We start from the raw sequence: 25,580 nt of genomic DNA on the forward strand, positions 1-25,580 counted from the left end.
GGATCTAAGCTTCATCTCGAATTCTATTTCAGTGATCATACTACATACAGTTATAGGAAGCTGAAAGTAAAGTTCATTTTAACCATCTGGTATCTCACACATGCAGAATAGTATAGATGACGCAAAACATTTTTATTTTAAAAATTTCACTTCTTAGTCTGTGACTACATAAGCTCAAATAAGTGTTTTTGGCAGGAATAAATTGGTGCATACATATGTGCAGATATTTTATATTGTTTTTCTCTCATAGATCAGAACTTATCTTGAAACTGAGTTCATTACTTCCCCCCACATTTCTTTATTTTATTATTTATTTATGGATAAAACAATCATTTCTATAACTTAATATTATAAAAATGATGATTCCACATGAAACTGCAAATCTATTATCTACAACAATATAATAAAGTTATCATGTAAATTTCTCTCTCCTGCTACCCTAGAGATGGCTATCATTAAACACAAATACGTGTATGTATATGTATATACACACATATGCATATATATACACACATATATATATGTAAAATTATTCTATACATCTATTTATCAGTTCTTTCTCTGGTTGCAGATAGCATCTTTCTTCTTATTTGCTTTATAGTTAATTTGGATATTTATAACAGTCAAAATGACTCATTTGCTCAGAGGTGTTCTTAAAACAATATCACTGTTACTGTATATAGTTATATAGCTCTTATTACTATAATAGCCCTTATAACTAACCAGATCAGCTCCATTCTTTCTCTTTTCCCATCTTTTTCTCTAAGTACTTTCCATTGTGTCTTTTAGAATTGTTTTTCAACTGTAGGTAAAAACCCCTTGATCTTCAACCTTCTCACTCACTAGCTGTATGATCTTGGGCAAGTCTCTTAACCCCAATTGCTTCATCCTGGGTCATCTCCAGTCATCCTCATGAATATCTGAGCACCGGATTCAGATGGCTCTGGAGGAGAAGTGAGGCTGGTGACCTGCACAGCCCTCCCTCAATCAAAGAAAACAAAGACAAGTGCAAGTCATGTCACTATTTCTCTGATGGCATGGTCTTCTTCAGCAATGAAGGATGAACACACACTCTAGTTCCTTACCATAACAAACAGTGGGCTTTTTCAACACCATGTCTTTAACCATCGTTTCCCAAACAGGATCCATGTTGGGTAAGTCTTCTTTTCTCCTTGGATGAGAAGAGGCTAATCTTTTCCTCCCTCCTCAAGTTCTTCTTTGAGCCTAATAGACTACTCTAAATTGCTTCCATCTTTTAAATTAATACCACTCATTTATATCTTCTCCAAATCCTTTCTACAGGCTCCATTAAAATTCATACTTGCCCTCCTTGATAGTTTCAGGATTTTTCCCACATTTTTCCTCTTTACCCTAGTCTCATCTCAGGGACTTTAATAACTATACTTAATACCCATCTTACACTTTTATATTCAAACTACCCTTATTAGCAACTCTACTTAACAATATTGTGCAATTTGGAAATGTTTTTCCTACCTCTTTTAGCTTTCATGGTTTTACTATATAGAATAATGTCTTTCATTCTCTTTCAATGATGCATCCTCTCCTTGAGTGCCCTTTCACTATCAGTGTACACTATCCTTCATGCCACATGCCCAGATTCTCTGTTCTTGCCTCCTAACATGCCTTAATGTACAACAAATCATCTCACATGAGGAACCTAACTATTTTTACCAATTATAAATTGTTAAAAATGCATTATTTTATATTCTGGGTTGAAACTATAACTAAAAGACTATGGGCCTGTTATGTGCATATCTCAAAATGAGGACAAACACTATTTTTCTGGGAAAAGTATTGACATAAGTTCTCATTTTGTTTAATTATAAATTATATAAATTAATGTTATATAAATAATATAATATAGATATAAATCTGTAGATTTGCTTTATTTTAAAATGCAGATGTGTCGCAAATTTGTAGATGTACTTTGGTCCACAACTGATAATAAAAGCTTCATTGTCAACAAGAGCCTAGGAACTTATCAGGTAGAAGTTGAAGAATTGGGTATTCATAAGCTCCCCCCCATCATGTCCCCTCTATCAACCCCTGGTAAGCATAAAGAAACGTCTTAATTAGAGGTCCTCAGGGATGGTGTAAGAATTAGGGACCCTCACCAGGCCTTGTCACAAAGACTCTTCTAGCTTTAACATTCTGTGTTTATTGGAAATAATTTATTATTCTACATATTGCAGGATCCCCATACAATCCACTGGAAACACAGTCTGTTGTCATGATAGGGCACTGGAATTCAAGTGAGGAAGACCAAGGTTCAAATCGATCCTCAGACATTTACTTGCTGTGTGATCATGTGCAAATCATTGTAAAATGATGGTGGGAGAAGAAGGGAATTGGATTTAATAGCCTCTAAGGTTGTATGTAGCTTCTGATGCCTATTCCTTTGATCTTTGACTAGTAGCATGAATGTTGCTCTTAGTTAGGAACCTGGGAATACTTTAGGGTATATGATATTTGTTCAAGCCTCTCAAGCACTTAGAGATTTTTAAGACTCTTCCAGTAGAAATCTGAATATGCTGGTTTCTGTATTTTCTACATATATTACAAAAGAACAAGTGACACTGGTTAATGTCATGGAGAAACAGTTAGTCAGATCATCAGTTATTATTATGTTTACATATCTGTTGTAAAAATAAAAATTTTAAGTTTTTTTCTCTTTATACAGAAATAGTACTAGCTTTATTGGCCTATTGCTAATTTAGACTGTATGTACATTTGATTTAATTAAATTTAATTTTCTTTAAAATTTAATTAAAAATAAATTTCCATAAGTCTTTCATTTTATAGTTGGGATGGAGACTCAACAAATACCTTCCTATGTTTTTTTTTTTCCTAGACTGAAAGCACTAAGTTTTTATTTCATAACAAATAATTCACTTTAATAATCAAAGTAAGCAGGACCTTAACTCATGATTTTGTTCACTGTTCTTCCATTTTTCAAGCATGCCCTCTGACTACCCTACTTGTAAGTTTTATCATCCTAGTGGGCTCATCATAACATGAAAGGAACCCTGGGTTCTCAGGCAGTCAATCAGTCTGGTCTGTCAGTAGCCAACAGGCATTTATTAAGAACCTTCCATGTGTCAGGAACTATTTCAAAGGATGGGCCAGTGGAATACAAATTACAGCAGCTTGTATCAAGTTGGAAAGACCTTGAGAACAGTCTCACAGACAGTTTGCCATCCGAAGAACGGTCTAGCTAAGCACAAATAAATTTGTTTAGCACCTATTTAGGCACTAAGTGATTATGAATTTTTTTGGCCATGGTGATCCATGAAACAAAATAAGGACATTTTCTCAAGATTTCTAAAACGACAGATAAGCCATAAAATGATAGATCCCACTATGACAAAATAATACTCAATTCAAATGATGTTAGGTTTGTACCTAAACATGTAGCACTCTACTCAGGAATGTTTACAGTGAAAGTTGTCATAAGCAGTCACAAGTTTATGAAAAGATTGTGTTTAATTTAATTGGAGTGTTTTCTATGTGAAAACCACAGAACAAAGAGTTAGAGATACAAAAACAAACAGGAAATTATTTGTGCCTGTAATGTTAATTAGAAAGTTAAAGATCTTCCCCACCCATTGATGGGTCTGCCCATTAAGGGAAACTTGATTAGGGGATGCCCACACTTTTTGTTAATTTCTAATGCCCTTGTTCTCATGGGTTGTGAAGCCCTCTGGCTCTGAAAAGTTTATAAGTATTCTGAGGTGAGGTTTTACTCTGGGGCTTACTCAATGGAAGTGTTTGTTTGGCCAGAAAAGACTGTGGGTAGCTATTAAGAATCTCCCCTCCTTTGAAAAAACCCTTTGAAAACCAGATGTTGGTGCTTCTCTGGCTCCTAACTATGTCCGTATTGCTTATGGTCAGACAGCTAGAATCCCTGTCTGCTCATCTTTATTTCTCTGTATTTTCTCTCAAGTTCAGGGTTCTGGGTTTTTCTGCTGAACTAAGTGAATGATATATGTGTTTGATTAAAGTGATTGTTGACCCCTCAAAAGTTGCCTTTCCTTTTAGAAAAGCAGATCTAAGAACCTGTACAGCAGGCTCTCTTGTGTATATAAGGGTTCTTGCTGAGACAGTGCCCTCAAGGAGTTTACTTTTTTACAATTTTTTTTGTTTTGCTTTTTAGGGGAGAAAGTGAGGCTGGTGACTTTGTACAGCCCTCCCTCACTTAAATTCAATTTACTTTCAAGTCATGGTATTATCTTCCTTATGTCATGGTCTTCTTTGAGAACAACAACATGTGAGGGAACATCTACAAAGAAATATAACACAAAGAATTTTGAGGAGGGAGAGAAACCTAACACTGGTTAGCATTCATGTCCTAACATTTGGGGAAGGCTTCGTGAAAGAGTTAGCTCTTGGGCTCAGTCTAAAGGAAGATAAGAATTCTGGAAGACAAGGAGCAAATCCATTCTAAGCATTCCAAGAGATAGTATGGTCAAACACACAGAGGCTGGTGGCTGGAATATTGAACTCTGGGAATAGTTAGTTTGTCTGGCACAGGAAACTTTCAAAGGAGAATGATATAAAATAAAGAAGAAAAGAAAGGTTTGAGCCACATTGTAGAGGGCCTAAAACACTAGCCTAAAGTTACAACTCACAACTCACAGGGGGTCATGAAAGGATTTTCATTTAGGGGATGATGGGTGAATAAAAGTACTGTGATAAGATCCGTGTTTTAGGGGAGACAACAGTTGTGTAGAGGATGGATTGTAAAGGGCAATGACTATTCCTTAGTTCTATTTGTAAATTGGAGGTTTGGGAATACACATTCAATGCCCCAATAAAGAAGTGTGTGTGTGTGTGTGTGTGTGTGTGTGTGTGTGTGTGTGTGTTTAGGGAGAGTAATGGTGGTCTTGGATTTGGAGTGGGAATTTCTAGGCCAACTCACAAAATCCTATTGAATAAGCAAACCATAGTATTAATAGGACCAACCCAAGTTGAGGGTCCTAGCAACAAGGAGTATAGAGGGAAAGTGGAGAAATACAAAAAAGAATGTTTCTTTCTCCTTCTTTCCATGAGCTCTAGATAAAATTATGATAAAAGGAGGGTTTTTTATTTATTTATGTTTATATCCTGACCATTCTGCATTGATGTCCTACTTCTCATCCTTTCCCTTGGGCTCTCAGTACTCAATGTTCATTTTTTTTTTTAAAGATACCTTTAAGACCTTTATTATTATAAGCCTTTTTTATGACCCAAAGTGCTCCTCTTCTAAATTATTTATTCTTAGACACCCTCCACCCAAACCAAGATTCTATCTTCCCAAGGGTAGCTTATCTTAGCAATGAACAAGAAAGCAATCCAAATGAACTCTAATACACATTAATATAGAAATTATGAATCTGTCTGTCTTCCATTCAGATTCCACTAGGCAGTAGTGGACTGGGTATTACAGGGTGCCCTTTCTCCCAGTCTTCCTGCCAATGTTCTTTCTTTTCCTTCTCTCTTAACTGGATTGTGACAAGCCTCTTATCCCTATTCCTGGAAAGGGAAATCAGCATTTTCCATTCTACTCCCACTCTTAGACACATTCCCTTCTTTGTCAACTCCTTAGCTTCTACCAGGTTAGGGTCTGTCCTGTTTCAGTTTCTCTTCTCTTGCCGTGGATTAACATGGTTGCTCACATGTCTTGGATGATTAAGGTGTAACTTACTATAATTTTTCTGATAAGAAGGAAAATCACCAGATATTACCACGTGGCCTTTCACTACACTCTCTCTTCATCTAGGTCTTTCCATCTGCCCTGCAACTCCATTATCCAGACTCTAGGATATTTCTATCTATCCTGCCAACGTACTTTAATGACTTTGGGTCTTGCCGTTGCATTCACCTCTATGTGTTGTTTGGCTCACTGACCCTTTGAGAACATAGACTAAATCATTTATATTTGATTCCAGCATTTAGCACAGAGGTAATCAAATAGTAAGTGCTCAATAATTTTTCTTTATTCTTATCAATCAATAAGCATTTTAGGGGCCTACTACATACCAAAGACTGCATGTGCATATGGTATGTAAATTTACATAAACATATATTATTTTAGAGCTATAATTAACTTTGCATAACATAATTTTGTTTGATCCTCACACCAGTCATGTAAGATGATTATGTGAGAATATTTGTAGATAAGTTAGAAGGAGAGTGAATATCAGATAGAAGACTTGCCTCAGAGTCAAAAAGATCTGGACTCAAGTCTTGTCTTTAACATCAATAGTGTGACCTTGGGCAAGTTAGATAATCCCTTTGTTCCCTGGATAACTTTCTCACTATAAGTTGCTAGCCTTTTTCAGACTGTGTCACACATAGATTCTCTATAAATTCCTATTTTAGTGATATCGGGGAGTCAGGAAAAAGGACTGGGACACTTTCTGCATTGGCATTATTTGTAAGTCAAGAACTGCCATTACTGGATTATGACAGCAGCAGTAAATTCCACTGTGATGTGTTTAGCTTATTTTTTAACCCAAGTGTGATTTTGTGGGTAGGTAATGAAAAAATTCCTGAAGTTTGTTAATGCAGTGCATGCTCCAAAATGTTTTTGAAACAACTCACTTTAGAAAAAATGAAACTTGCTTTTCTGAGAGAAAATATAATGCATGTTGTATTTTTCAGCAGACCTTTTGTGATTATGCTAATCCTAAAAAATAGGCTAAGTATTCACTAGACAAATCTTTTGACAGATAATTAACACCTCGAGTAACATGCACCTGCAAACTCTCTATGGATGAGCTCTGCTAGTCCCCAGGATCAATAACAGCTCAGCACAATTCCAATCTCATTTATATGGGATACACCTTGCACATTTTCCAGTTAGCCTGACTGATTCTCTTTTTCCTGGTGATTTGAGAAATATTTTTCCCCAATTTGTCCATTCCAGTAGAGCTGTGTTATGCACAACGGTTGAATATATTTTTGTACCTACTTATGACATTTAAATAATAAGAGTGAATGAAAAGGGCATTGGACTGAGAACCCCCTATCAACTGACTTTCTCTGGATCCCATAGCCATTAAATGTCAGATGTTAGACTCTTGAACCCAAGTCTTTCTTCTAAGGCAAACTCTGTACCCAGTAAGTTATACTGCCCCTCTATGTAAATTATATTATCATCATTAGGGGAAGGAGGTCACAAGTCAGACATAGGGACATTGCTTAGGAAAATAGGACTGAAGGAGGATAATAATGATGGGGAATGGAAAGTAGAGAGAAGATGTGGGAGACATGACAGATTTCAGAAAGAAGGAAAGGATGGTCATCTCTTCCAAATACTGAATAAAGATTGAAGAAGATAAAGACAACAACATTGGCTCTAGTGATTTAAGAGATGACCACAGTTCAGTAGGGCTGACTGAAGCTAGGGAGTGATCTCAAGGTAAGGCAATGCAAGCAATGATCATTGTCTTTGTCATTAAGAAGACTGTCAGTGAAAGGAAAAGGAGAGATCAAAATTCTTTGAAATGCCACGATTGCTATGGCAAAATCATGTCAAGTGTTTATCAGCAGAGTGGTTATCAAACAGGAACAGCAGAGTATTCAAATAGGAAAGATGACTTTTATAGTTTCCGCTGAATAGTCATCAACTCCAAAGTTTCCACACCCTAGAATTTGACTTCCGGAATTAAAGATCACAATTTTATGATTTTTCTATTTTTAACGGAATTGGGTTTCTTGATAAGGAAATACATACACACATAATATGTATGTTTTATATGTATAGGATTGTTTAACAACTTCATTTTGCTATTTATACATATATATATTTATTAAACAATTCCTCCAAGCTTCTAAGAAATATAAAGAGAGTTGATATAATGATGTAAGATTTGGGGTGTGTGTGTGTGTGTGTGTGTGTGTGTGTGTGTGTGTGTGTGTGTGTGTGTGTGTGTGATAAATCTTATCTCTTCAGATAGAATTTCAAATCATTTTTATGTCTCTTTGAATTGTATGGAATGACTGATTGTCAAGGACATCTGAGCAAATGAGGTATTCATTTTATTCAGAAACCATTCAAGGATTTCTTGATGTTTTCATTTAATTTGCTTTATATCAAGTAGATAAGTTTTCCTTTGGGACACATAGCTAAAGAAATAAAAGATTAATAAAAGCCAAATAAGTTTCTGCATTCCTGCAGAGTTTGACATAAAGCCTTAATATCACTCTGTTTCCTTCACATAGATAAATATATGAGGATACTATGATAGGATGTTCTTGTCACACGCCTTCCAAATTCTTCTGTTATAGCACATAAATTGAAAACTCTGAACAACAGATTAGTGTAACAAGTAGAATAAGGCATCTCCTGGGTTCATTTCTGAATCTAAGAAGCAAAACTTGGGGAAGGAAATAAAAAGAAAAACAACTTGGGAATATCTAAAACAGTTAAAATACTTCCTGATAATATACTGATCAGAAAACTAGGCTGAGCTCACTGAATCTCATAAATGATGGTTTCGTCTAATCCCATGACTTGGAGGAGGAAGGAACACAAAGGCAGTAAAGCTCAGATTTGATCATATCATTCCACTGCTCAATAACCTCCATTGACTCCCTATTAACTTTAGCCTCCATTTCATTTGGGGGCAAATATTCTCTCAATAATATTTTATTGAACAAAGCTATCTGAGATAAGTACGATCCTAAATTGGCTAAAAAGTACAGAATAACTCCAGACTTGTTTATGTTATGCTAGTTGTTTTAAGAGAATTTTCTCTACGTCAAACACAAACGTCTCTATTTGGTATTTAAAGCCCTTTCCCAGAGTGACTCCAATCTATCTCAAATGAGATAATGATCTCAAAGCACTTAGTTGCTGATACATAGTAAGCACTACGTGTTAGTTATTATTATTGTGATTATTCATTTAATTACTTTTCCAGAGTTATTATACATCACTATTCTTTATGCATTATTCTGTTCAGCCAAGCTAGCTTTCTTGCTGCTTCTTCCACCATATTTCATTTCCCATTTCTGTTCCCCCATATATGTCATTGTCACCTCTGCCTCATAGATCCTTTAATTTCACCTCAAATGCAACCTACTATTAGCAGCCTTTTCTAATCCCTGCTAGCTATTAGTGTCTATAAATTCTTCACTACATATGTGCCTTGTGACATTGGTTTTAAAAGTAGGCTCTTCTGAAAAAAAAATTCAATAGTATATCCCACAAGTGATTGTAATTTTAGAAATATGGTCATAGAAGATTAAATATATTTTTTTACATTTGAATTTCTGTAGACAGGTCTTCAAATGCCACAGAAACATCTGTTATGATGCCTGCATCTGCACTGAGACATTTTTAAAATCCTGCAGGAATTTTGGCTGACCACAGGGTAATAAATAGGTCTAGCCACAAACATGGTCTATTTTTATTTTTGGAAGACAGATCTAATGGTGTAATCCACCAACTGAAAACTTTCCCATTTAACTTTTCAGGGAAAGTTCATTTGGGGGCAAATATTCTCTCAACAATATTTTATTGAATAAAGATATCTTAGATAAGTAAAATCTTAAATGGGCCAAAAAGTGCAGAATGACTTCAGACTTGTTTATATTATGCTCTGTTTTAAGAGAATTTTCTCCGTGTGCGAGTCTAATGTATAAAGTATAACTATTTATTTGATTCAATTGATTCTTCCCTTTTCTCCTGATATTTTCACCTACTTTTCACATATGGATTGTCCAACTCTTAGAGAAACTCATTAAATTTTTCATAGTCTTGAGCAAGTATACTGAATTCAAAATAATGTTAAGGAGGATCAAAGTATTCTATGCATATTTGGGTGAAGTTTAAGGATCAAAGCATTCTGGGAATATGTGAATGCAGTTGCATTTGCCAGTCTTTCAGAATATTTAATTCTTCTTCATTAATTCTTCTAAGAAATATTTCATAGAATAATAGCTTTGAAAAGACATTAGGCAATCAAAATAAATAAGGAGAATAGAGCATCAGTAAAAACACAAAGAGGAATTGTGGTACAGTGGCAAGGATGGTGGATTTGGAGCTAGAAATTCCAAGTTTAAATACTGCCTCTGGCATTTATTAACTTTAGGATGATGTGCAAATTATTTAACCTCTCAGTGTCTTCGACACCTTCTTAGTGTGATGTCATGACACAGTAGCTGCCTACAGGTAGGGAATTCCAACATCAGAAGTTCCCCATGCTAAAGAATTTATGCATACTTCCAGTATCTATAAATACATAGTTAGCATAAGAAAAACTGAATAATAATTGGGCAGTGAGAAGTTTCAGGTTGCAGAAAAAAATGATAAACTATTTCAATGAAGAAAAGCTCAGTTATGGAAAGAATTATAAATTTGATGGAAAACTTTTGAGTGATAGCTATATTGTTCCCATGTCTTCAAAAATAAATAAGTTGGCAAGACAGATACTAAGCTGAAAATCACGTTAAGACATAAATGCCATCCGTGAACTCTGGCACCAAAAGTTTCAGTAACAGGCAGATTGAACAAAAATAGTATGGAGAAATATCTTTAACCTCCTAATCAAAGTAAGATTATCAAAGCTCACTCCTTAGTAATGTACTTATAGATTTCTTTAATCACATGACAAAGCAAGCCACATACTATATATAAAATCGAATGTGGTACTTGACTTCTTTAATGAAATCTTTACTGTGAATGTACAAATGAGGTGTTTAAACTCTGAGACACTCAAGATAGATGGCAATACCTATAATGATGGGATCATCACTTCTGCTTGAATTGCACTAAAAAGTTAAGGTTCTAACCACTCATATTATTGAAAAAGTAATAATAATTATAACTCTACCATGAAGTATTAAAAGCTAAAAACTCTATTCTAAGGCTGCTGAAATAAAAATGTAATGAGAAAGTGAACCTATAAAATGCAGGCAATTCATACAAGTATGCTATATGAAGCTACTAAATCGCAAAGAAAATAACTTCTGGGCTTTTATTTCAGGAGCCATTTTGTCAGTAACTTTATGGTGGAACTAAAGTGCTGTTACAGTGAATACTCTTCATCTATGGATCGTGTCTTTTCTAAAAGCAGAATGTTCTTCCTAAATACACCTAATTTCAATCTTTAAAAAAAGTACAGTGTCCAAATAGAGTAAATGCCATTCTGATTTTATTGGTTCTATGTTCAAGCCTTGGGTGTAATGCTCTCCCAATAAATTTTTATCTTTCCCATTTGAAATGGATGACCCCTTCTGCACGTGCAGTGTCACTTACCATCATTGCGTAATGTGAGTGGTGTTGGAGGGCTAAGAACTCGGGCATTCGTTACGGTGTTTTTCACTAGGCATATGTAACTGCCAACATCTGATGTTTGTACTTTAGAGATGTAGAGGTTGCCTGTCTCCTGGGAAATGAAGCGTCGGCTGTCTTCTGCCACAAAGGAGGGAAACTCATTAAACACCCAGCTATAGATGATCTCTGAAAATACACAAAAGAGAACAGAAAACACTCTACTGAGAGACAGACATTAAGCAGGAAACATTATACTACAGAAAAGTCATACAATATGTTTGTACCAAATAGATTTTCATCCAGTTTTCTATATATTTTAGCCCTTGATTTATATTCCAAAGTCACAAAAGATTTGATAGATACTGAAGGATAGGTGAATAATTCCATCCCTACTCTTCCCTCAATTAAGAAAAGAATGAACATTTGAATTAGAAAGGTTAATTGCACAAGGGAAAAAATCAGTCTACTGTTTGGATCATTTCTAAAAACAGTGGCCCCTAAATTTTTTATTAGATGAAACTACTTATGGTTTTCCCAATGATGATGATGATTAATGTCCTTCATCCTTGAAGAGGACCAAAATGATATCACTATGCTAGAGTCAAGTTTTAGTGTATCCAGCTATGGTTGATCAAACTCATATGAGCTCAGAATGCTCTGGCATAAGTCGGGCACAAATAGTCTGTGTGAACATTTGGGGTGCATTCTCTAAATTTGTGTATCCTTCATTTCCTTTGATCTGTTTCAATTCTCCCCAAAGTCTTGAGATAATAGAGTTTGGGAGTCAGGTAATAGGGAACCATGGAGAGGAGGGAGATCTACAACACTGAGTATAGAAAAGTATAAGGTTGGGCTTGTGATATTGAGTGAAAATTCCTGAGCAAATCAGGGGAAGTAACAATGATACTGATCAGCTCTGTTTTGCTTCTGACAAACTGCAGAGAGGAGTCAAGGTAAAGAGATAAACTGACTTAAATCTCATCTATTCATTAGGAACCTTTATCTTAAAATCCAAGCCATAAGTTCTTAGTCTAAGTACTTTCATAACATTTATTTTGATAACTTTAATATATTTGGTTTCCTTTATGATCCCATGCATTTTAAAAATACATTTAAAAGCATTATTCTGAGAAGGGGTCCACATGCTTTACTAGATTGTCACCTCAGATACTAACAGTGTGACCCTGAACAAGTCACTTTCTTTAATCTTCCTTCTCATCTAAAAAATGAGAGTTTTAGATTGTATTTTCTCTATTGTAATTTCAAGCTCTAAATTTGAGATCCCATGATCTTACAAAACTACAAAATGAATAAGAATCATAGAATGCCATAGTTAGAAGAGAACATGGCAGACATCTACTCTTGACTGCAACCCCAAAAGAATTATCAGTACATCACAATCAAGTTGTCATTTAGCCTTTACTTGAATATCTCCAATGATCACATTAATTCCTTTATAATTCATAATATTATTGATGAAAATATGTTAGATTATTTTATTGCTTATTATATGAACGCTGTGGAACTGGATGTGGTCAAATACTGCTGTATGATTGATTTATTAGGAGCTACCAGAAAACATCATGGAGCATGATTTCAAAGCTTCTCAGGTATATATGTGACTAATGAGTTCCTTTACTTATAATTTTTTTTTGTTATAAACAACAATTATCACCGAACACAAACCAGTTCAGAAAGAAAAAAAAAAGAACCGTATATGAAAATATGAACTTCTGCTGCCTTGTTTGTATGTATAGATATACACATATGAACATATACATACATATGTATTCACACATATATATACAGAAACATTTAATAAGACAATAACATCAATGTCTTTGTATCTGCTTGTGCAAGTCTTGGTTTCCTTTGAAGATGTTTTTCATGTTTTATTGAAATCATTTTCTTTTTTTTCTTCATTTCTATCACTTTCTACTAATTCATTTTCTTTCTCATCTTTAATAGAATCTTTCCCTGTTAAAAAATAAGTATAGACAAATAAAACAGATCAGCACACTGGTCATGTTTGAAACTGTGTGTTTCATTCTACGCATTTTATGCATAACCTCTCTACCAAGATGCCAAAGGCAAGTTCGATCATTTGCTTTCTGAAGTTTTGATTGAGTACCACATTGATTCCAGTTTTGAAGTCTTTCAAAGCTGTTTCTCTCTACAATTATTTTTAACATTATGAAAATTGTTCTGGTTCTATGCATCTCCAGTTCCATCTTTGGCTGCAAAGTATCCAATCAATCTGATTTCAATATTGACCAACTGGTGATGTCCATGTGTAGAGTTGCCTTTTGGGATGTTAAAAAAGTGTTTGCTATGACTAGTAAGTTATTTTAACAAAATTCTATTCATCTTTGTCCAGCTTCATTTTGTATTCTAAGGTTAAACATGACTGCTATTCCTACTATCTTTTGATTTCCTACTTTAGCCTTCCAATCCCCTATGATGAATATGATGTTTTTTGGGTATGACCTATAAAAAATGCTGCAGATCTTAACAGAACTGATTAACTTTGACCCCTTCAGCATCCGTGATTAGAGCATGGACTTATATTACCGTGGTGTGGAATGGTTTGCCTTGGATTTGAACAGATATCATTCTGTCATTTTTGAGATTAAACCCCAGTACTGTTTTTTTCACCCTTTTATTGACTATAAGGATTACTCCATTTCTTCTAATGGACTCTTGCTCACAGAAGTATACATTGTGATCTTCTGAATTAAATGCACCCATTCCTGTCCATTTAAGTTCACTGACTTAAAAGATGTCAATGTTCAATCTTTCCCTCTCCTGTCTGACCACATCCATCTTAACTTGGTTCACAGATCTTACATTCCAGTTCTTATGGCATATTGATCTTTAAAGCATCAGATTTTCCTTTTATTTCCAGACATATTTTGCAGTTGAGCATCTCTTTGGCTTTAGTTCAGCTGCTTCATTAGTTCTGCAGCTACTACTTTGTCCTCTACTCTTCCTCAGTAGCCTGTTAGACATCTTTTGACCTGAGGGGCTCATCTTCTGGTGTCATATCTTTTATCATTATAAGACTGTCCATATTGTTTTCTCGGCATAGATATTGGAACAGTTTGTCATTTATGTCTCCAGTGGATCATGTTTTGTCAGAACTTTCCATTATTATCTGTCTGTCTTAGGTACCCTTGCACAGCATAGTCCAACAGTTTCACTGAACTACACAAGCATCTCCACTACCACAAGACAGTGATCCAGGAGGAGGTAATAGAATTAGCCACACTTTATCTGTAAAACAAACCTTTCCTCATGCTTCTCAGGAAGAAAATCTTCAGAATAGTTTCTGGGATATAGATTTAGAGTTGGAAAGGACTTTAGAGTTCAGCTGGACAAACTGTAGATTTATAGATGAGAAAGCTGAGACTAAGAGAAATTAAATGATTTGTTCAAGATTCCACAGGTAGTAAGTCGCAGAATTGGACTCTGATCTCAGGATTTCTGGCATCCCATCTAAACCTCTTTTCATTCCAAGGTATAGATTTGAGTCACCATTGATGTGATTTCTTCCCAACATAAATTGCCTGTTACAGTTAGTGCTTTATATCATCGATTGATCCAATTACTGGCACCTTTATATTATTTAAATTTAATATTGTTTCACTTGCTACCTCTGTGACTTTGGGCAAGTCAGTTATCTCCTTTAAGCTTCAGCTTCTTGTCTATAATATGAGGAGAAAGACTACCTATAAAGTGTGAGGTACTGACAAAGTAAATCATAACTATCTGTAATTCTGAGAATTTATTTTCTAATCTTGAGAATTAAAAGAGGTATTATCATAGAAATATCAATGGAGGCAAGTTTTTCCAACAAAATATACTGGTGAACATCAAAAATCCAGAAAAGTGCATTCAAGCCTATCATGCCTTACATCTATAATTTGTCCCTGGCCTCTGCATCAGGTCCAACAACATTACTGGGGCAATTAGTTCCATAGGAAGAGAACTGATTAAGGCGTTCCTGCTGTGTCCTACTGGAAATGTTGGAATTCCACTGACAATCAAATTGCACAGGATTAAAAAATAAATGGGAGATGAGAGAGTGCAGACAAAAGTGGAGACAGTTCTCCTCTACTCCCTATCCCCCCATCCACCTGGAACTGGGCAATGAAAAGAGGGATGGATAGAAAATATCAGCTGGGCAGGATGGTAGTCTTGATAAGGTAAGGCAGATAAGTTAGGTATGGTCAAGGGTATTTTAAGGATGGAGATCAGGGTAGGATCAGGCAAGGAGAAAACAAAATCAGGGGAGAGAGAAAGACAGAGACACAGAGAGAGAGAAGGAAAGGGGGGGAGGTGATGATCAAGTAGATAAGCAGTAGGGGCAGAAGGAAAAGCATACATATCACAAATTATTGAAATCTATAAAAGAATTCTATTAAACATTTTTATATCAAACTATTTCTCATAGTTATGACTACATGAATGGCAAGTATTTTTCATCCTCTTGCTGCTTGACTTATAAAGTGATTCAAAATAATCATATAGTTTTTTCAAAAGAAAGTTGTAAACTAGTTGTAGTGCTCATTTCACCAATGATATTCCTGCTATTATGTTCAATTGACCTCTAAGTTCAAGGACATCCATTAATAACAAACTACTAGAGGGTAGATTCATTTATATAAATTTTATTTAAATCCAAGTTGACCTTCGTGAAGATCCTACAGAGACTTCCAAGGAGTTGCCATAAACTCATATTGGAATTCTTCTTAGCCCTTATACCAGCCTAACAAGTTTTTTTTTTTTCTGATAACTAAAATTGCCTGTGTTTTCTAGATTTTGTACCTTTAGGATTTGGATGAAGTATGGGGGAGAGTTAAATTATGATCCAGTGTTATCCAGTGTTAATTCAGTGTTATCTAATATAGGCATTCCAAGACACCTGTAACAACTCTGTCCATCATTATTTACCAATAATTTTGGCAATGAGAGAATAAATATATACAGACAATTAGTTTCTCTTCTCTGCTTTTGAATAAGACCAAGTCTTCTTGAGGACCCTCAAAAATACTCAATTAGATCTTCAAATAATTTGTCAGTTTCACATAGCCATGCACTTCAGGATTCCAGAAGGGAAAGAAAGAAGAAATGCTGCATACTATGCAAAAAGCTGACATCTTGTATTTGGAAAGGGTTTTCCATCAGTGCCAAAAATGAAAAAAGTAAAGAAAGCAAAATATTTGAGGATTCACTGATTTCTTCAAATTTAAAAATGCCATTTCTTTTTTAAAAAATTAACATTTATTGAATATCCTTTTCAATTGTAGGTTTTTGTGTACTTGAATGAATAACCATTTAGTAAGTGCCTATACTGTCCCAGACACTGAGCTAGGCCCTGAGAATAGCAACAATGATAACAACATCTAGCACTTAAAGACTGGCAAAGCACTTTTCACACATTATCTCATTTGATTTTCATAATAATCTTGGGTAATGATAGTTTAAATGGGAAGACATGTGACTATCTCATTTGTGTTACAGCTTGTGAGGTAGGTGCTATTTTTATTCCCATTTTACAGATGAGGAAACTGAGGCTCAGAGTCATTAAGTGATTTGATGCCCAGGGTCATAGAAAGTAGTTAATAAGAGCTTGAGAAAGGATTGATTTGAACTCATCAACTACAGATGATGCCAAACAGCTGCCTATACAAATAGCTCACATTCTTTTGCGGAGACAGCATGTATACACATTTTCACATATAACATGTACATATAGACTTATAAACAAACCAAATATAAGGCAATTTCATGGAGACAGCACTACCAGCCAAAGGGCTCAAGAAAGAGGTAGAGTTTGAGTTTTGCTCATTCTTAGCATAGGGTTAATATAACATCACAATGAAATGTGAAGCTCTGTGAATCCTCAACTTCCCAAAACTTTCTCATCAACATATCTACATAGTGAAGATTAATTTATTTTTAAATATTTTGTTCTTTAAGACTTTTTTCAGTAACCATACTGATTTCTAAGGTTGTGTTTAATGCTTTGTATATGGCAGACTTTTCTGACAATAGTTGAAATTAATTCGGTATCACAAAGCAGTATCCTCTCTATGAACCCCTAATAAATGAGACAGTTAATTGACATATTTTCACATCTCTGGGTATGTGATTCAAGAATACTTCTAAAGGGTCTTTTGACTCATTTCTCAGATGATAAATGGTGCCACTAAATCCAAAGCAGGGCAGTTAGGTGATGCGGTGGATAAAGCATTGGGCTTGGAATCAAAACTCATCTTCATGAGTTCAAATCCAACCTCAGACACTTACTTACTGTATGACCTTGGACAAATCACTTAACGCTGTTTATTTCAGTTTCTTCATCTATAAAATGAGCTGGAGAAGGAAACAAAAAAGCACCACAGTATCTTTGCCAAGAGAATCCTAAAAAAGGAGTCATGAAGAATTGAATATGACTGAACAACAAAAACTCCAAATGTTGGGGAGGTGGAACAAGATTTATTACAACTCTAAAGATCTTAGAAAAGGTTCCATTGTGTATATAATTTCAAAATCTCCGTCTCTACACTCTCTAATTGTTCTAGAAGACAAGGAGCAAGTATTTTTCATCTGAATGAAAAAGATATGGAAGAGGAACAGATGTGGGAAGAAGGATCTTAAGTGTATTGTTTGTAATGAGATTCATAGAGCAAATGGATGTGAAGTACTCTATGCAGTCAACAATTTAATTAACAATAGATCCCTCATGTGGAACACATTTTCTTAATACTGGTAGCATTACATGGATACATGAGAGGATATTCAGAATGTTGAAGCTATTTTGCTATTTAATAAACGCTCCTCTTTTATTTATTTATTTTTAATTGAATTGTCCAATTGTGTACTTTACAAGAGAATTGTTTGCAAATGGGAAAGGCAATGGACTATTAATACAAATATTTCTGAACTTGCCTTTTCTTTTCTATCCTTGTAATATAAGAGCTAAATGAAAATTAAAGCTATTGTACCTACTAAAGAAGTCCAACTACAGACTATCTGCTTTATTTTTATAGACTGTTACTGAGAGGCAACATGGTATGATATCTAGAGAGCCAGATTCAGAGTCGGGAAGACCTGTGTTCATGTCTGGCCTCTGACCTATACTTACTGGGTGACACTGGTCAAGTCACTTAGTCTCTTAGGTTTCCAGTGAGGAAAATCTCTAAACCTATAAGTTATAGAGAAGGTGTCAACCGACCATGGTAGAGGGAGCCTCCTATACCAGTAAAATCACAGATTTAATCTGTAGCCATACTTTATTCAACAGTTTTTGATATTGATTTGGCTTAGCTACAGAATTTATCAGCAAATGGCCAGGCCTACTAGCAGATGTACTCTTAGTGATTACTTGGACCTCAGAATGCACAGTATTTTGCTGGAACTTTACTTGAACCTTTTCTAGAATGGTAGAAAATTCCAATATGTGAGCTTCTCTGGTAAAGTTTTCAAAAAGTCAGGTTTGCCTCCATACCACGGTCATACATCAGAGTAATAAATATCAAAATATTTAAAACTGATGCTGCAATTTAATAAAGCATTTCTGATAAGTAGACTATTACAATGATATTCAGCAGTTATAAAGTTCTATATAATCTTTCTTATTAATTTTCATAACTCCATGATGTAATTCAGTATTATTATGCCCATTTTCAACTGAACTAATCAAAGTACAGACAATTTGAGACAGGGGTTCTTAATGTTCATTATGTCAGAGCCCCTTGGCCATCTGATGAAGCCAATGTACACCCCTTCTCAAATTAACATTTGTTATCTGAATTCACATTGAAGGAAATGCTATAAATTTCCTTAAATTCTACTTTAAAGATAATGAAAATGGAGATTCAAGTAAGTAAAAAACTACTTGAAATAATAAACAACTTTGCCAAAGTTGCAGGTTACAAAAGAAACCCACAAAAATCTTTCTGCATTTCTGTATATTACTAATAAAGCCCAACAGCAAGAGATACAAAGAGAAATCCCATTTAAAGGTAGATGAGACACTATAAAATATTTGGGGGTCTATCTGCCAAAACAAATCCAGGGACTATATGAACACAAAACACTTTTCACACAAATAAAGTCAGATCTAAGTAAGCAGAAAAACATGAGTTGTTCATGGGTAGGCTGAGCCAATATAATAAAAATGACAATTCTACTTAAATAAATTTACTTATTTAGTGCCATACCAATCAAACTATCAGAAAATTATGTTCTAGGGCTGGAAAAAGTAATATCAAAATTCATCTGGAAGAACAAAAGGTCCACAATATCGAGGGAACTAATGAAAAAGAAATGCTAGGGAAGGTGACCTAACTCTACCAGATCTCAAATTATATTATAAAGCAGCAATTATCAAAACCACTTGGTACTGGCTAAGAAGCAGAAGGGTAGACCAGTGGAATAGACTAGCTACTCAAGACACAGTAGTCAATGAATATAGCACTTTATTGTTTGATAAACCCAAAGACCCCAGATTCTGGGATAAAAATTCACTGTTCAATAAAAATTGCTGAGAAAAGTGGATAAGAGTGTAGTGGAAAGTAAACATAGATCAATGCCTGACACCGTACAGAAGAATAAAGTCCAAATGGATACATGATCTAGGTATAAAGACTGATACTATAAACAGATTAGTGGAGCAAGGAAGAGTGTATTTATCAGATTTATGGAGAAGGAAAGAATTTCTGATTAAACAAGAGACAGAAAGCATTATGAAATACAAAATAGATAATTTTGATTACATTAAATTGAAACGTTTTTGCACAACCAAACCCAAAGTAACCAAGATTAGGAGGGAAGCAGAAAACTAGGAAAGAATTTTTGCAACTAGTATCTGTGATAAAGGCCTCATTTCTAAAATATATAGAAAAATGAGTCAAATATACAGGAATACAAGTCATTCCCCAGTTGATAAATGGTCAAAAGATATGAACAGGCAGTTTTCAGAGGAAGAAATTAAAGATATCTATAGTCATATGAAAAAATGCTCTAAATCACTATTGAATGGAGAGATGCAAAGCAAAACAACTCTTGAGGTACCACATCACATCTATCAGATTGACTAACATCACAAAACAGGAATATGATAAATTCTGGAGAAGACGTGGGAGAGTTGGAACACTAATTCATTGTTGGTGGAGCTATGAGCTGATGCAACCATGCTGGAGAGCAATTTGAAACTACGCCCAAAGGGCTACAAAAATGTGCATACCCTTTGACCCAGCAATACTGCTTCTAGTACTGCATCTCCAAGAGATCATAAAAATGGAAAAGGGTCCCACATGTACAGGAATATTTATAGCAGCACTCTTTGTGGTGGCCAAGAACTGGAAATCAAGGGCATGTCCATCATTTGGGGAATGGCTGAATAAACTGTGGTATATGAATGTAATGGAATACTACTGTGCTGTAAGAAATGATGAAAAGGAAGACTTCAGAGAGTCCTGGAAAGACTTATATGATCTGATGCTGAGCAAAAGGAGCAGAACTAGGAGAACTTTGTACACGGCAACAACCACAGTATGCAAGAATTTTTTCTGGTATGCTTAGAACCTCATTGCAATGCAAAGTCTTAAAATATTTCCAGTGGTTTTTTTAAGGTAAAATGCCTTCCACATCCAGAGAAAGTACTGTGGAATTCAATCGCTGAATATAACAGATTATTTTTTTTGTATTATGTTTTGGTTTGTTTTATGATTTCTCCCATTCATTTTAATTCTTCTATGCAGCATGACTATGTTGAAAATGTATTTAATAGGATTGTATGTGTAGAACTTATATAAAATTGTATGCATTCTTGGGGAGGGAGAGTTGAAGGAAGGGGAAGAAGGGGGAGGGAGGGGAAAAAATCTAAGTAATATGGTGGTGATTGTAGAACACCGAAAATAAATTTAAAAAAAGATAATGAAATTAAACATGCATTTTTTTTTCTTATACAAGTTCATGAAGTTCCAGGGAGGTACATGAACTCTAGGTTTAAGGTAACCTAGAAGGCAAATGGCAACAATCTTGCTACTGTTTTAAAACTGCCACAGCGAAGTTTGCTATGAAGGAAAGTTGACAACACAAGCTACCACTCTTAACTTTTTCAGAAAAGTTGCACAAATAGGAAATTAGATAGAGTTTCTCTCCTAATTATCTAACCATGGAGCAGAAGGAGGAATTATGCAGAAATTCATGCAGAAACTTATCTGGCAACTTCTGGTTGTGGAGTCAAGAAGGCAGAGTAAAAAAGTACTTGATTGAGCTCTCCCAATATTCCTTTCCAAAGAATTTTAAAATAACACCTCAGATTGAATTTTGGAGTGGCAAAGCCAGCAAAAGATCAGAGTGAGATATTCTTAGAGGCCAAGACAACTTTACAAGTCAGAAAGAGAACTGTGACGTAGAAATGGAGGCTGACTCAAAGCCCACATAGATGAAACAACAATGGTGAAACAAGGTGGTCATGACAAAAGCAGCAACAGCTTCAGGAGTTCTCTAAACAGAGAGCAAGGGGACATGTAAACTGGTCAGAAATAGATTATGGGGAACTCGTGCTAGAGCTAGATGTAGGACCAGATGCTGTTTGGCAAATCCCCTTCCTATAACCACTTCTGGATCAAAGTTGCAGGGCAGTGAGGAGCACTTTTGATCAAGAGGCAGTGGGAGTCCTAAGGGACAGTGTAGTTTTTGATCCTTAAGGATCAGTGACCCTTAGGAAGAGTTTTGATTCTGGTCCTAACGGATCAAGGGCCCTTTCTGGGTAAGGAAGAGAGCACAGAGCAGGAAAGCAATGAACACACCTGTACTCAGATCATACCACGTTGAAAGTACCAAAAAGTTCCAAACTCCCTGACCTAGCACTAAAAATGGCTGTGCCAAAAATCCCTGAAACTTGAATCAGTATCCCTCCCTCTTGTCCACACTAGAAACAAAGCCCAACTTTAAAATGAAGTTCAAAGTCAAGAAATGGGGAGGGGATGAGTATGAGGAAACAACAACAAAAGAACCTGGCTATAAGAAGCTACTATGGTGACAGAGGAAGATCAAAACACAAACTCAGAAGACAATGAAGTCAAAAATATCTACAAAACCTCAAAGAAAAATATAAATTGGACACAATCTAAATAAGAATTCCTGGAACAGCAAAACAATGATTTTCAAAATCAAATAAGAGTGGTAGAAAAAAAATTAGACAAGAAATGAAGCAAATGAAGAAAATTATGAAAAGATAATACCTTGGTAAAAGAGGAAAAAAATACTGAAGAAAATAACACTTTAAAAAAAAGACAGAATTGGCAAAATAGGAAAAGGGGTACAAAAACTTACTGAAGAAAATAATTCCTTAAAAACTAACATTTGGGCAAGTAGAAATTAATGACTCCATGTGACATTAAGAAACAATCAAAATCAAAAGAATGAAAAAAATAGAAATGGAAATATTTCATCAGAAAAAAATAACAACAGCTAAATTGGAAAATAGACCAAGGAGAGATCAATGAAGACTTGTTGAGCTACCAGAAAGCCATGATCAGAAAAAAGAGCCTAGGAATCATATCTCAAGAAATTTATCAAGGAAACCTGTCCAGATATTCTAAAATCAAAGGGTAAAGTAGAAATTAAAAGAATCCACTAATCATCACCTGAGAGAGATCTTAAAATGAAAACTCCCAGGAATATTATAGACAAAATTTCAGAGCTCCAAGATCGATGAGAAAATACTTTAAACTGTCAAAAATAAACCCTTCAAATAACATGGAGCTCTAGTCAGGATTACACAAGGTTTGGCTGCTTTCATGCTGTAGGAGTGGAAGACTTGGAATATGATATTCTGGGAAGTAAAAGTTCCAGGATTACAACAGCAACAAAACACCTATCTATCTATCATCTATCTATCTATCTATCTATCTATCTATCTATCTATCTATCTATCTATCTATCTATCTATCTATCTATCTATCTATTTATCTATCTATCTATCTATCTAAATATATACTTATATATATATATGAATATATACTTATAGGAGAAAAATAGATATTTTTTCAAATAGAAGACTTTCAAGTATTGCTGATGGAAAGACCAGAGCTGAATAGAAAACTTGAACTTCAAATACAAGACTAAAGAGAAGCATAAAAAGATAAAAATGAAAGAGAAATCATAAGGTACTCAATAAGTTTAAAGTCTTTAACTTTCTATATGGGAAGATGATACACGTAACTTCTAAGAAATGCATCATTATTAGGGCAGTTAGAAAGGTTCTACATAGAAAGAGGGCACAGGAATGAATCAATCAAGTTGAGATGATATAAAAAAGTGTGGGGGTGAGAAAGTAAAAGGGCAAGAACAAGAGAAAGGCAGAATGGTGAAAATTATCTCACAGAAAAGAATACAAGGAAGAGCTTTTACAGTGAATGGGAAAATGATGGGGTTTAGTGGTGAATGAGCAATGCTTGAACCTTACTGACATCTAAATGGGTTCAAAGAGGGAAATATACGTGTATACACACATGTACTCCACTAGCAATAGAAATCTATCTTAATCAACAGGTAAATAGGAGAGGAAGGGGAAAAAAGAAGAAAAAAGAGTAGTAAAAGGGAGGGAAGATAAAAGTAGACAGTGGTCAAAAGCAAAAACAAATTAGAGGATGGACAAGATTAAAAGAGTGAGAGGACAAACAGAAAAAAAATAACAGAGGGAAGTGCACATTTAGTTATCATAACAGTGATAGTGAATGGGATATACTTATCCATAAAATGGAAGTAGGTAACATAATGGATTAGACACCTAGGATCCAACATGTTGTTTGCAAGAAACACAAGTGAACAAAGATCTTAACACACACACACATACACAGAGTGGAAATAAGGAGCTGTAGCATAATTTATTATTCTTCAGCTAAAGTAAAAAGGCAGGCATGGCATTCATGATCTCGGACAAAGAAAAGCAAAACTAAACCTAATTAAAAGAGATAAGCATGGAAACTACATGTTGCTAAAAAGGTACAATAGAGAAGGAAGTAATATAAGTAATAAACATTGATCCAAATATAGCATCCAATTTCTTAAAGGAAAAGTTAATGAATTATAGGAGGAAATAGACAATAAAACTATACCAGTAAGGGTCCTCAGTGTTTCCTTCTTATAGCTAGACAATTGTAAAATAAATAAGAAAGAAGTCAAGGAAATGAATGAAATATTAGAAAAGTAGGATGTGATAGACCTCTGGAGAAAACTGAATGAGAATACAAAGGTATATATCTTTTTCTCAGCTCTATATTAAATGTTCACAAGAACTGACAAATATTAGGGTATTAAAAACCTCACAACCAAATTCAGAAAAGCAGAAATATTAAATGTATCTTTTTTCAGATCATAATGCAATTAAAGTTACATTCCATAAAGAACTAGGGAATCATAAATTAAAAATTAATTGCAAATGAAATAGTCTACTCCTAAAAAGTGTGTCAAACAGCAAATAATGAAACCATGAATAATTTCATTGAAAAGAATGACAACCACGAGACAATATTCAAAAATTTTCAGGATGTTGTCAAAGAAATTTTATATCTCTAAATGCAAATATCAATCTAAATGCAAAAAGAAGGGGGAAGAGTAGATCAATATGAATGCAACTAAAAAGAAACTAGAAAAGGGAAAATTGAAAAGCCCCAGTTAAAGAACAGAATTGAAACCTTGAAAATCAAGGTGAGATTAATAAAATGGTAGTTAAATATAATGCTGAGAGCTGTTTATGTTAAAAAAATAAACTAATCATTGATTAATGTAATTATTATTTTTTAAATCAAATTACTAATATCAAAAATGAAGAGTGTGAATGAACCACCAATGGAGGTGAAGTCAAAGCAAATATTAAGAGTTATTTTGTACAGAATAAATACTTACAAAAATATAAACAGCTCAGAATAAAAGAAGAGGAAATAGAAATACTTAAATGATGCTATTAAAAAAAGTATTTGAATAAGCCATAAGTGAGCTCCCTAAGAAAATATCCATAGGACCAGGTAGATTCACAAATGAATTTTACCAAACATTTAAGAAACAATGAATCCCAACATTACATAAACTTTTTGAAAAAAATAGTAAAGAAACAATCATGCTGAATTCCTTTTTTGAGACAAATATGCTTTTGTTACCCAAACCAGGGAGAGCAAAAACAGAGAAAGAAAATCATAGAAAAAAAATTCCTAAACAAGTATCAATGCAAAAAATTTAAATAAAACACTAGCAGGGAGGGTACAGAAATATATCA

At 34.6% G+C, this 25,580-nt stretch overlaps 1 protein-coding gene across 3 annotated transcripts in view; it reads right to left on the reverse strand.

Annotated features, from left to right (window-relative positions):
• The window catches only part of CNTN5 (contactin 5), a 1,560,624-nt gene that overhangs the window by 403,846 nt on the left and 1,131,198 nt on the right, over positions 1–25,580 (reverse strand). For all 3 annotated transcript variants that reach the window (XM_072611297.1, XM_072611298.1, XM_072611299.1), the window contains exon 8: positions 11,267–11,470. In XM_072611297.1, coding sequence (XP_072467398.1) covers positions 11,267–11,470 — 204 coding nt within the window. The remainder of the gene's footprint in view (positions 1–11,266; positions 11,471–25,580) is intronic.

This window comes from Notamacropus eugenii, chromosome 5 (assembly GCF_028372415.1).
Source record: "Notamacropus eugenii isolate mMacEug1 chromosome 5, mMacEug1.pri_v2, whole genome shotgun sequence".
NCBI lineage: Eukaryota > Metazoa > Chordata > Mammalia > Diprotodontia > Macropodidae > Notamacropus > Notamacropus eugenii.